Raw genomic sequence first — 13,146 nt, 5'->3', positions numbered from 1 at the left:
GTTTTTTTTTTAGTTATACCTCATGATTCTAATGATTGCCCTTGAGCTTTGTTGATGGTGATTGCTAATCGAACATTCTCTGTGTCCCCATCGTCATTTATATATCCCCCTGTGCCCCCCGGCGTCCCCGTTGTAGTTGTGTCCCTGTGTCCCGGTCGTCATTTATATTCCCTGTGTCCCGGTCATCATTTGTATTCCGGTGTCCCAGTCTGTATATACATTCGTTTTTGAAATGGTAAATGATGAAGTAAATTTTTGTATTTTTCCCCTTTTTTTCTTTTTAGTTTTTTTTTGTTTTTACATTTTTTTAGTTTTTTTAGTTTTATTTTCTTTTTTCTTTTTAGTTTTTTTTTTTTATTTTTATTTTTTTAGTTTTGTTTTTCTCCTTTATTTTTCTTTTTGTTTCCTTTTTTTAGTTTTTTTTATTTTTTAGTTTTTTTAGTTTTTTAGCTTTTTTAGTTTTTTTATTAGTTTTTAGTTTGTTTTTTTCTTTTTATTTTTTTTTGTAGTTTTTACCTTTTTTTTAAGTTTTTTTTTTTTACTTATGTCCTGGTCGTCATTTATACTCCCTATGTCCCGGTCGTCATTTGTGATGGTTTGTTGACGGTGTTTTGTTGATGGTGATTGCTAATTGAACATTCCTTGGGTCCCGGTGGCTTTCTCTTTGAGTGTCCCAGTCGTCATTTATATTCCCTATGTGCCGGTGTCCTGGTCGTCATTTGTGTCCCAATGTAAATTCGTAATTTCGTCAGTCGAAAACATGACGTCAGTCGACACAGAAACATGACGTCACCTGACACACAGACAGACAGACAACTTATTTTTATATATATAGATATATATATATATATATATATATATATATATATATATATATATATATATATATATATATATATATATATATATATATATATATATATATATATATATATATATATATATATATATATATATATATATATATATATATATATATATATATATATATATATATATATATATATATATATATATATATATATATATATATATATATATATCTATATTCACAAGTGGGACCCAGGGACACAACTACAATGGCGCGTAATGACATGCGCGCGCGGGAGGCTTGGGGGGGGCAAAGCTTCCCCACCAACTAGGTGTCAGTGTGGCGCGAAGCGCCAAACCAACAGCTAGTAAAAAATAAATAAATAAATAAACAGCAAACTGATGCGATAATCCAAAACCAAATAAGAACAATTTCCGTGTTTATTTTATTTGATAAAAGACACATGGGACAGAATAACACATGAACTAAAATTTTTCTAGACTATACACCAACTTACAACTATAGACTATATAAACTATACAACTTTCCTTCGCAGGAGCTTCAACTAATCCAAGGCATCATAAGCCTTTTGAAAGTAATTAGAAATTTTAGCGTGAAGAGCGAGGAAATCTTGTCAGAACCTAAGGCATTTATGAGACCTGAAACTGACATCTGGCATCATTATGTCGTGCAATTTTTAGAATCTTATGGAATTTTACTCCATTTCAAATCGAGCACCATTTCTTCGTCTGGCATCATAGTATAGAGCACCATTAGAAATTAGAAACTGACAAATATCTAATGTGCCTCGTCTGGCAGCATAATATAGAGGCGTGCGATTTTTAGAATCTAATGCATTTATAGTTGCCCCGTTTGAAACTAATAACTGACAAATATCTAGTCTACTTTCTTCAGAGGCAATATGTAAAACTGTTTTCTGGAAATTATCTTTCAAATTTAAAAGAGCACCATTTGAAACTAGAAATTGACAAATTTCTAATGAATCTCGTCTGGCAGCATAATATAGAGGCGTGCGATTTTTAGAATCTAATGCATTTATAGTTGCCCCGTTTGAAACTAATACCTGACAAATATCTAGTCTACTTTCGACTAGATATGTATAGTTAGTGGCATAATGTAAAACTGTTCTCTGGAAATTATCTTTCAAATTTAAAAGAGCACCATTTGAAACAAGAAATTTACAAATATCTAATGAGCCTCGTCTGACAGCATAAAATAGAGCCGTCCAGTTTTTAGAATCGAATGCATCTATAGTTGCCCCGTTTGAAACTAATACCTGACAAATATCTAGTGTACTTTCTTCAGCAGCATAGTGTAACGCTCTTTTCTGGAAATTATCCTGCAAGTTTAAAAGAGCACCATTTGAAACTAGAAATTGACAAATATCTAATGAACCTTGTCTGATAGCATAAAATAGAGGCGTGCGATTTTTAGAATCTAGTGCATTTACATTTGCCCCGTTTGAAACTAGTATCTGACAAATATCTAGTCTACTTTCTTCAGAAGCATAATGTAAAGCTGTGTTCTGGAAATCATCCTTCAAGTTTGGGTTAATACAGCCATTGGTCATCAATAGAGCCATGCGTTTAGAATCTGTTGCATTTATAGTTGTCCCGTTTGGAACTAATAGCTGACAAATATTTAGTCTACTCTCTTCAGCAGCATAATGTAAAGCTGTTTTCTGGAAATCATCCTTCAAGTTTGGGTTAATACAGCCATTGGTCATCTTTACATCCATGCGCAAATCGCAGAACATGCTTTCATTTACGTCAGTTTTACCTTGGCTTCCTTCTGTATTTTTATCTTGCTGCCTTTTTTCCATTTCTTTTTCCAAGTTGTCTATATTTGTACTCAATTTGGCCATTTGAAAATAAAAGCTGGATAAAATTCCATCTAAATCCTGTGTTTCAATTTGGCTTTGGTATCTTTTCAATTTATCTGTAAGTGAACTTGTCTGTCGTATATAATCCATTATTTTCTTCCGTAATCTGAATCTTTTCTTAATTTCCGGGGATCTATAAAACGAGGATAGCAATTTGGCAATTGAAGCAATCTCTTTGTCTAGTTTTTTGAACGCATCAATCTGGAAACTACCAGCCATCTTTTTAGTTTTTGAAAAAATAGTGTCCTTTTTATTGACTTGATCTGAACTGTCATTTTTCCAGTCCGATTTTTTTGCATCAAGTCCCAGTTTAGAATATCCGGTAGATTTAAAGATATTCACTTTCTTCCCTTCTGCTCTCTTCTCTCCAACAGCACAACATACATCTTTGTCCCTCTCAAAACTTTCAGTTTTGCCAAGAACTTCAGGTGACATGATAAATTCTTTGCTTTTCAGTAGCTTGTTAGACTAACCTTGTTTAACTAATAAGGATATTACTGGAAACATTCATTTATATTCTAAAGGTAACGTCATTTCTGTTGTGCAGTATGTAGCTAAAATAGGCTGACATGTGATGACGTCACCTAACATCATTTTCTTTTTTTTCAATCAATTTAGAAAATATATTTGTGATGACGTCACGCAAAAATGAATTGCTTTTCTCATATAGGGGTAAGTTTTCATTTCACTTTAGTTGCAAATTGAAAGTCGGTATGGTCAAAAACATTTTGTATATGAACTAAATCTGGTAAATTAAGTTAATTTCCAAAGCGGCGATGTGCCGGCAACGTCACCGCTTGCGTTTAATTGATTTGAATTTTGCGCGCATGCAAGATTTGCGGTACATAGCCTAGCTAAGAAAAGTAAGAACTTAATGCGATTTTCCAGATTATTGATGCTGGAGTAACTTCCCATGGGGTGTACCAGGTTATAATGATTAGAAGAATCTGATATTTCCCAAAATTATTCAGTGAGCAGATTTTAATCTTTTGACATTAAGTTACAGTTTACACCAAAACAAAGTAGCCTAGGCCTAGATTTGATTTTCTTGGATGCCTAGTATTGAAACTAATTCAGAACTAAGAGTAAATAAGAATCAATTAAAAAGAGTAAAGGTAACAACATATTTGGGTTTTAGCCTATGATCAATGAAAATCTATCATGGAAAACACAGTCAATGTTCCTATTACCTGAACAATTGTTTAGGGTCATGAAACTATTGTTAATAGATGCATTTTGACTTTTGGAACATCTTTTCTCTCTTGCAAAATTACTGCAAACTCACTGTTATAAAGTTATTCCAGCCCAAATACCCTGTATTCACACATATAGAATTGCAATCATTTCTGTTTTTGTTGACTGGATATTTGAAATCACAAATCTGTAATAGTTTAGAAACAAATTTGGGCTATGTATTTGCACATCAGGGGGGTAGGGGTAAAGCATGGCATGTATTAAATATGTAAACTAACCATTGCTGTATATAACACATGCTATGCTCCCCCCCCCCTAATGTGCAAATATATAATAATTCCATAATGGTGAGTTTGTGATAATTTTGCAAGAGAGAAAAGGGTAAAATTAGAGCAAACAGTATTACTGGCTTTCATATAAAGTGAATATACCACTTGATGCCTTTTTTAATGCTCTTTACAAATATAATAATTGCTTCTACTGGAAATTCAGGTTTAAGCACTTTTTGACCTCTTAAAAATGACCTTTTTGACCTCTTAAAACTAAATATAGGGTTGTTACAAATCTGTAATAGTTTAGAAACAAATTTGGGCTATATATTTGCACATCAGGGGGGTGGGGGTAAAGTATAGCATATATTAAATACATAAACTAACCATTGCTGTATTTTTTTTTGTTATGTGTTTGTGCACATCAAATTTTAATGAGAAGAGAAATCACCAGTGCAACAGGACAAACACATAAAAAAAAAAATACAGCAATGGTTAGTTTACATATTTAATATATGCTATGCTTTACCCCCTGATGTGCAAATATATAGCCCAAATTTGTTTCTGAACTATTTCAGATTTGTAAGTACCCCATATACAGGTCATTTTTAATAGGTCAAAAAGTGCTTAAATCTGAATTTCCCATAGAAGCGATTATTATATTTGTAAAGAGCATAAAAAAAAGGCATCAAGTGATATATTCACATTATATGAAAGCCAGTAATACTGTTTGCTTCAATTTTACCAAGAAAAGATGTTCCAAAAGTCAAAATGCATCAATTAACAATAGTTTCATGACCCTAAACAATTGTTCAGGTAATAGGAATGTTGACCAAAAACACAATCTAATGTTATCAGAGGCGCCATTTGGGCCAAATCTTGGCCCAAATGAACTCCATCAGACCCCCTCCCCCCCATTTAACTTTGTGTTGTGTAAGAAAAAATGTGGATTTTGCAGCACATTGATTGAATATTCTAAGTAAAAGCAAATTTTCAGCACCTGTGTGTTTTGCTTGGAAAAGTACTGTAACTGAATGTGGAACTCAGCCACACTGACCTTTAAGATTAATTATAACTACAAAGAATCAACAAGGTTAAGTGATTAAACTCAAAGTGGAAAATTCAACCAGACTACAAGCTAGTTTTCCTCAGTGAGAAACTTTCTTATTTAAGTAAACAATATGTCAGTGAAAGTAATCTTCATTGTTATCCTGAGGGTTGTAACCAAAATCTTGGTTTTCCTTCAGCAGAAATCTTTCAGATCAAAAATATTTACAAAAAGGAAAAACATAATCAGAGAATTAATATTACAATACTCAAGATAACAAGGGGAACTGCCCAGGATTCATCTTTGTAAGATCGTCAACAAGCTTGTCATAGTCCAAATTTTTTATTAAATCCTTCTCTGCAAATTTCAAAAGGAGGTGACCAAGACAATCATATCCTGTTGTAGACTGAAGGTAGTATTTCACTATTTCTAGGCTAGAAAACAAACGCTCATTGCTTGCTGTTGTCACAGGGTTGTGGCAGCAATACAAAGTACTTTAATTACTTCTGAGTAAGCCACTTGTAATGCCTGAAGATGGTTGACAATGTCTAGGAAGTTTTCCAGCTTTTTCTTCTCATCAAGCAAGAAATGCTTGGCAATACCAGCTTAAGATTAAAAAAAAATGTTGTTGATATCCAGCTTGCCGTAAAGAGCAGAGAAAAGCTTGAGCAACTTATGTCCATAAGCTTGGTTGTGCTCAGCACTGGCAAGTTATCTGTGAATCTTCTGTCAAATTTGGCTTGTAGACAGTCAAAAGTCTCAAAGTATGCTCACTTCATTTCATCTGCCAAAGTTTTAGTCTGATTGCCAGATTCAATGAAGTTCTTTCCTAGCATCTAGGTTCATAAATTGTTTCAGATGCTTGGTGATCTTTTGAGTTATTCAAGGTCATCCCTTCTGAACAACAGAGGAGAGTCTAGTCACGGGTTCATTCACAGCAGGTACTTCAATTTCAAGCTCTGTTGCAAACTCTTTAGCCTTCTCAAAAAGCAATAGGAATGAAGCATCTGAATGCAGGTTGGTGAGTTTGCTTCTTGTGGCCTGAATCAGGGTGCACAATTGGGAAATAACCAAGTCGATGGCCTGGAGCTGCTGAGACAGCGAGTTCATTGCTAACATAGTTGCTTCTTTGTAGTGCAATTGGAAGATAACAAGGAATGATTCCATTTTCCTCTGGAGCCCAGCTGCCTCTGCCTGTGCTTTGCTGTCAGCTCCCTCGCTTACAGCTGACAGTACAGCTAAAATGCATTCATATCAGAGTCTAATCTTTGATCTAGATTAATACCCATGAGACTGTTGTGTGGCAGCACTTCTTTCCAGCTCTCGAACTGGCAGTTTGGTAGCTTTCTGGGCCTCAATAAACAGCTGATGCCGAGTGTTGCTGTCAGAAATGAATGTGTATAGAGCCTAGACCAATGAGAAAAAAGAACCAACAGTGCCAACAGATTCAATGTAGCTCACAATGATCAGATTTAGCTTATGTGCATGGCAATCAATGTAGATTGCCTGGGGTGATTTTGCCCTCAAAGGAGCTTGAACACCAGAGAATGGTCCAGTCATTACGCTTGCTCTGTTGTAGCACTGTTCAACACAGTAATTCCAGTTGAGTCGAATTCTTGTCACTGTTTCATGAATGAAATTTGCTAGACTTTCAGCATCCAGGCTCTTCATGTGATAGCATCCGATTGGTCTTTCTTTTACTTTTCCTTCTTTGAAGCACCTAAGAAGAATGGCGAGCTGCTCTTTCTTCAAGTTGTCCTTCGTTTTGTCGATCAAAACAGTGAAGTATTTGGCGCTTTTTGATTCTTGCACTATCATGTGCTGAAGCCTGGAACTGATCACTGAAATAAGATTGTTCTGGTATTCATGGGATGTGTAGTTACCGTACCGTCTCTGCAGCTTTTTGAAGTGCATAGGAGAGTACTCTGTGAGAAGATTGCATGTCTTGACGAAATTTCCCTTGTTTGCCAAGGATTTTGTTTTGCCATGCCCCCTAAAGGCAGTGCCGAGTTGCCCCAATAGAGGTGTTACTTTTAATAAGGCGTTTACGTGCTCTCTGTTCTCCTTGATTTCCTTGTTTCTGTCTGTCATTAAAACAGACACAATTGGTTGCATCTCCATGGTTTTTATGGCTTTGAACTTCGTCCATGGAACTGCACTGTATTTGTGGCAGTCACTTCTAGTATGCTGTTCGAGAACGTTAGAGGTGTCTTTCCATCTTGTCACGCCGACATCTATGAAAGGTCTAGATCCATACCTCTGCCCAGGAAGAGTAGACGTACCACCAAAGTGTCTGCAGCAGAAGCAGTAAACAGAATCATCCTAGATGGAGTACTTCAGCCACGGGTGCTTTTCATAATATGAATCATTGAGTGACTGTTCCAGCTTGCCGTTTGCTGTCACTTGCACAGGGTATTGTAATATTTTTGGATGATCAAGAAAGGACGAAGAATTGTCTGTAGGGTCACTGGACTGGCGATGCTCTTCATCTTGAGGCGTATCTCGCCAAAACTGAGGCTCCAACAGACCTGCAACAGGCGTAGTGGTTCCTCGGGGTGTCTTGTTTCCTACTTGCTCAATCTGAGGGACCATCACTTCATTCAAAGAAGACAAAACGTTGGCGATAGTTTGTTCAAATGCTGAATTACACAGCTGAAAGAAAGTATGCACATTAGTTTGACTTCTAACCAGTGTAACACCCCTACTAGTTTAGCCTATCCTTTTTCAAATCCGTTTTTGTGGATTTGTTGTAGCTTCAGTCACATGCTAATCATGTTATGGGCTTGAAGAACCAATAACCATGTTATTGGTTAGTATAGCTTGAAGATTGCTTCTTGACGCTGATTGCTTGATATTTATAATTCAGAGACTGAAAATGTTGCAGCAGCAATTCTTTTCAGATATGTCTAAGTGGTGGATTGATAATCTGACCACTAAACAGATTCAGAATGTTGGCCCAAGTGGCAAACCGTTTGCCGTGACTACAGCAACTCGAACTCGGCTCTAGTCTAGACTAGAGCAGATACTATCATTAGTCAGAACAAGTATCATTAGTCAGATAATTCCTTGTTCAAGTTGGAGAAAATCTGTTGTTACTAGTTTAGACCACAAGCCAGCCAACTTAGGCAAATTTGCATCCCAATTTATTGATTTCTGTAACTAATTGCCGTGAAACTAGAGCCTCTAGTCTCAAAAAATATGTTTGACGTAGTTCTATAACTTTCCATAGGGTGTACTTACTCAGTGTGGTTTTCTGTGCCACTTATTAGTACTAGGATACTCCAACTCGACTGTTTGAACTAAAATGGAAGAAGGCAGGAGTTTGCGAACCGTGTAGCTCATAAATGACAAAAAAAACAAACACGAAAAATCCTTTTCCATGCAAATCCAGTTCTTTCAGTCCGCGAAACTGTTAGTGGCACAGAAAACTGAAACCCAAAAGAACAGAAACACAAATTTGCACTTACTTGCTGAGCCAGTTCACACGGTGACAGTTTCTGTTAATCCATTTATTCAGAGAAGACTGATTTTCTGCCTCTTCCTCCTTCTCCAAGGCTGCCAATTTTCGCTTTTTAGCTCCTGACAAACTAATGATAACAAACAAATAAGATGTTGAATTGACAAGATCACAAACAATTCTGTCACTCAAATTCCAATCCTTGCCCGACCCAGTTTGCACTAGGATAATGACTTAATACTAACTAATGCTAATGTCTATTAATACCTTAAGGCTTAATGGTTAATAGCAAAGAGCGTAATTACCCCAAGGGTTATCAGGTAACTACACTTTTTGGTTAATAGGTTAGTGGTTAATAGGCGTACAGTAATTTTAAATCAATTGGACAGAATGGATTATGTTTGACATAGTGGATTATTATGGCCGGCAAAGGCCCCTTTATGGTGGAAGGTTGGGCCCCCTGGAAAATCTGGGTTGGGTATTTGCCCACCCCTGCCCCCCTAAATGGCGCCTCTGAATGTTATAGCTTCAAGATTGACAAAATCTCCAGATGCGCTTTGCCAAGTTAGTCTCAGATTACTTAATTTTTTTTAAGTTTTTATCTGTATATTTCCTATGTATATTTTTTTCTTGTTTTTTCTTTTTTTGTGTGTTTACTCTACTGTTTAATGTATTTTGTGGGTCATAAATAAATTATTATTATTATTATTATGGTTGCTCTACAGGCCTATAGGCAAGTGATGATGCATCATGTTTTAAAAAATCTAGAAAATTCAAACTAAAGCTGTTACACTTTGTCATCTATGATAATCATTGCCCACAATATTAATGAATATTAAATAAAAAATCAACAGTAAACATATAAACAGAATATTTAAATACCCAAAAAACAAAATTTTGTCTAGGCCTATAATCAAAATATAATTATAATTCTGAATCCATATTTGACATTCATGTCTTTCAAAAATTTTATATTTAGCCATGGTAAAATTTGAGTTTATTGACTTCTGGCTATCTTGGAAAGGGGTTAGGATAGGAAAATGAAACTTTCAGGGATGGGTCTAAAGGCTAAAGTATGTCATGGGAAGGTATTTTGAAGTACCTACCTCCACCCCTTCTCCCTCTGGAGAGTCCTGACCTTTAAAAATATGTATGTTATAAAAGTAAAACCTTGCAAAATAGATCTTCTGATTGAACAAAGTACAACAAAATTGTTTTCAGCTTCACAACTTTGCTCAATTCCAATTTATAAGTTTTAAAGATATGCAAATACATTTCCTAAATTTTGAAAAAAAAAACATTGATATGATTCAGAATTCTACTCAAATAACAGAAATTGCATTTTCAGAACTAAAGGCTGAGAAAAAGCCACTGGTAACTGAAAATTAAGGTAAAATGTTGTTTTGTGAAAATATCAATAGGTATAGACCTGTCATGTAGGCAAATTTCAGGACCCTCTAGAGGCAGATGGAGTAGAGGTGGGTACTTCAAAACACCTTCCCATGACATACTTTAGCCTTTAGACCCATCTCTGAAAGTTTCATTTTCCTAACCCAACCCCTTTGCAAGATAGCCAGCAGTCAATAAACTAGAATTTTACCAAAATTTTGAAAAAAAAACAACATTGATATGACTCAGAATTCTACTCAAATAACAGAGATCACATTTTCAGAACTGAAGGCAGAGAAAAAGCACCTGGTAACTGAAAATTAAGGTAAAATGTAATTTTGTCAGAATTTCAATAGGTTAATAATCTGTCATGTAATAGGTAATAATCTGTCATGTAGGTGAATTTTAGGACCCTCTAGAGAAAGAAGGAGTGGAGGTGGGTACTTCAAGATACCTTCCCATGACATACTTTAGCCTTTAGGACCCATTCCTGAAAGTTTCATTTTCCTAACCTAACCCCTTTCCAAGATAACCAGAAGTCAATAAACTAGAATTTTACCTTAGCCATTTCTGGACCCTCAAAGATGATACCTTTTCCCCATTAGATTCATCTTCTGTTCCTGTGCTCATAAGCTTGCCTCCATTAGCAAAATTTCATCCCAAATCCAAATGTGACATTTACTTTCATCAGTTTTAACCTGAGTTTTCTAACTTTACCCAAATATATAGCTTGTATTATATATTTTCTATGCATCTATTGATTTTTAATTTTGTTGCTGTATCTTTAATTCATGGGTAAACTGGTTTTGACAAGATTTACACTAACACAGGTATATGAGCTGTATCTAACATAAGAGAAAATATGTCATTTTGAAGGGCAGTATGGGCTAAAAATTAAATTTGTGATGGTAATGAATGTCATATTTGGATTCAGGATAAAATTCTGATAGTAAAGATGAGTTTGTTTCTCAGCTATCTGAATATTCTGTTAATATATACATTATAACTTCTTATTTAAAAATATTTTTTCCATTAACAGCAACTTTCCTAGTTATATACACAAAGAACATTGAATATGGCACATCAATTTAAAAATATGACTAGAGTGTTTTTTGTAATAAATTATATTTCTCCCTGTGTATATGATATAATTCCAGTTGCAGCACAAACTGCAAGTCATCTGGCACCCTTCAAGGCTACAGAAAAAATATTTTTCCTCCCAAAAGAATTGTAATTATGTGTGTGCAAGTAGAATGGATTGTAATTTTGTGCAAGTAGAATGGTTGTTCCACAAGTCAAGGGCAGATTCAGAAAAATCTTGGGGGGGGGGCACTGGACCAAGGGTGCCAATGTCATTCAAGCATAATGATAGGTGAGAATGTGGATATTGCTTTTTTCAGACCAGTTTGTTTGTGTGAATCTGGTTGGTGCTGATGTGAAATGCCAGAGAAACCTCTTTGGAAGCCAATACTATTTTCCTATAGCAATAAAAGTGCATATTAACAACAGACATGAGTAGATTCTTTGATGAATAGATTACTGTGGCTTCATTGAAACTTTTTTAATGAGTAAGCCAGACAAATTGAATAAAAACAAAGATAAGGCCATACTAGAGTATCAGATTTGGTCTCCAAGCTTTTCTGATGCCAAACTAATTTATTACATCTTTTGTTTTTCGCAGTTTTTTCCTGTATACCTGCATAAACAATAGTGCCTCTAACATCTCCTCTGGTGTTGTGCTTCTGAGTGCAGAACACATAATGTCAACCTTGGAGAAAATTCTTTCTGCCTTTCATGTTGAAACTGGAAGCATTGCAAGGATTGTGAGCAATGCAAGGATGTTTGGGAAAATCTGCTTCTGACAGCTGTTGAGAGCCAAAATGGCCATCTTTGGCTTCTCTGTTGCTATGTTTGACTAGTTGCTCTTTCAGATCTGGAATTCTATTTTCAAATCAGTATATGTGCCACTTTAAAGGTCCTTGTACTTCTCATACCCTTCCTTCCTATCATTCCAATTCTTGCTATGGACAATTGTTGGAATTAGTGATGAAAGTGTAGCCACATGACCAAAATGGGAGCTGTATCTTTCTGAGAAATCAAGGAGAATGGTATCCAGGGCTGGGATGAATGCCGCCATCCTGTAATGGCTTTCTGGATCAGTACTCCCTGATTTCAGATTTGGAACTCCCATTTGATACACAGAACACAAGGCTATGTGTAGCTGGACGACTTTCATGGCAACATAGATTTTTTTTCCATGTTCTTGACTTCTATATAGAGAGAGTGGAGCTTGGTTTCTGCATGGGCCTGCATTTCCTCTAATGTTGTCTTGATGCTGCTTATGGGTTTTATAGCTCACACAATATCACCATCCTTTTGTTGAATTGACTCTGCCAATGGTTTCATTAGTGAATAAAACGAATTTGAACAGACTAGTCCAATCAATTTATCTGATTTCTCAATGTGAAAATGTAGCAAATGTGCTTTTCTGCTGGCCTCTTGGTCCAGCCAGCCTTCCATCTCCTCCAGAGCAGAAATAATAGATGAAAAAGAATCCCAGAACGAACGAATTGCCTCATGCCTCTCTACAAATCATTTGGTACAAAGACCAATGAGAGTCTCAGCTCTACTGTTGTCTGACATATAGATGTTTCTTCAGAAGTCTTGTTTGTTTGGCACTTGAACTGAAATGAGAGATGGTTTTTCATACGAAATCTTGCACATTCTGTAGAATTGGGACAGAAACTACCCTGAAGGACAAAAGATTAGTGGTATGGCTTACACAATGAAAACGATCTGCAAGGTGGTAACTGCACTTTATTTCACCAGCCAAGCTTGACATGCTTGTGGCTTTTTCATAACCTTGGCCAATGCACTTTGTCATGTCTAAGCCAGATTTGGTGAATTTACTTAAATGTAGCCTGCTGAGGCTTTTTCTGTCTAGCCTTTCTTCAAAATTTTGGCTGATGTATGGCAACAGGATTTTCTCAGATTAAGTAACCATTTTCCAATTTGTAAACATAACAACACACAACTACCATGAGTTCCCTTGTCTGTCTATTGGTGGATTCCTCA

At 35.7% G+C, this 13,146-nt stretch overlaps 3 protein-coding genes across 4 annotated transcripts in view; 1 reads left to right on the top strand and 2 right to left on the bottom strand.

Annotated features, from left to right (window-relative positions):
- Positions 1–1,526: 1,526 nt before the first annotated feature.
- LOC136025290 (putative ankyrin repeat protein RF_0381) lies at positions 1,527–3,149 on the bottom strand. Its single transcript, XM_065701218.1, has one exon. It carries the CDS (start codon positions 3,147–3,149, stop codon positions 1,527–1,529), a length of 1,623 nt encoding a protein of 540 aa, XP_065557290.1.
- Positions 3,150–3,503: 354 nt separating this feature from the next.
- LOC136026920 (DNA-dependent protein kinase catalytic subunit-like) overlaps positions 3,504–13,146 on the top strand; it is a 197,971-nt gene continuing 188,328 nt past the window's right edge. Inside the window, exon 1 of one of the 2 annotated variants that reach the window (XM_065703758.1) lies at positions 3,504–3,577. The gene's annotated coding sequence lies outside the window, so the exon portion shown is untranslated. Of the gene's footprint in view, positions 3,685–13,146 lie in introns of both variants that reach the window. The other variant, XM_065703768.1, reaches the window with a different exon arrangement.
- LOC136025226 (zinc finger MYM-type protein 1-like) lies at positions 6,633–12,955 on the bottom strand. The gene is made up of 3 exons (XM_065701089.1): positions 12,854–12,955; positions 7,561–7,877; positions 6,633–7,518 (listed from the first exon to the last, which is right to left on the bottom strand). The coding sequence occupies exons 1-3, from the start codon at positions 12,953–12,955 to the stop codon at positions 6,633–6,635; spliced, it is 1,305 nt and encodes a 434-aa protein (XP_065557161.1).

Source organism: Artemia franciscana, chromosome 1, assembly GCF_032884065.1.
Source record: "Artemia franciscana chromosome 1, ASM3288406v1, whole genome shotgun sequence".
In the NCBI taxonomy this organism is placed as follows: Eukaryota; Metazoa; Arthropoda; class Branchiopoda; order Anostraca; family Artemiidae; genus Artemia; species Artemia franciscana.
Note: the sequence above shows the minus strand (reverse complement) of the source record. Positions and strands in the feature narration are given on the sequence as shown.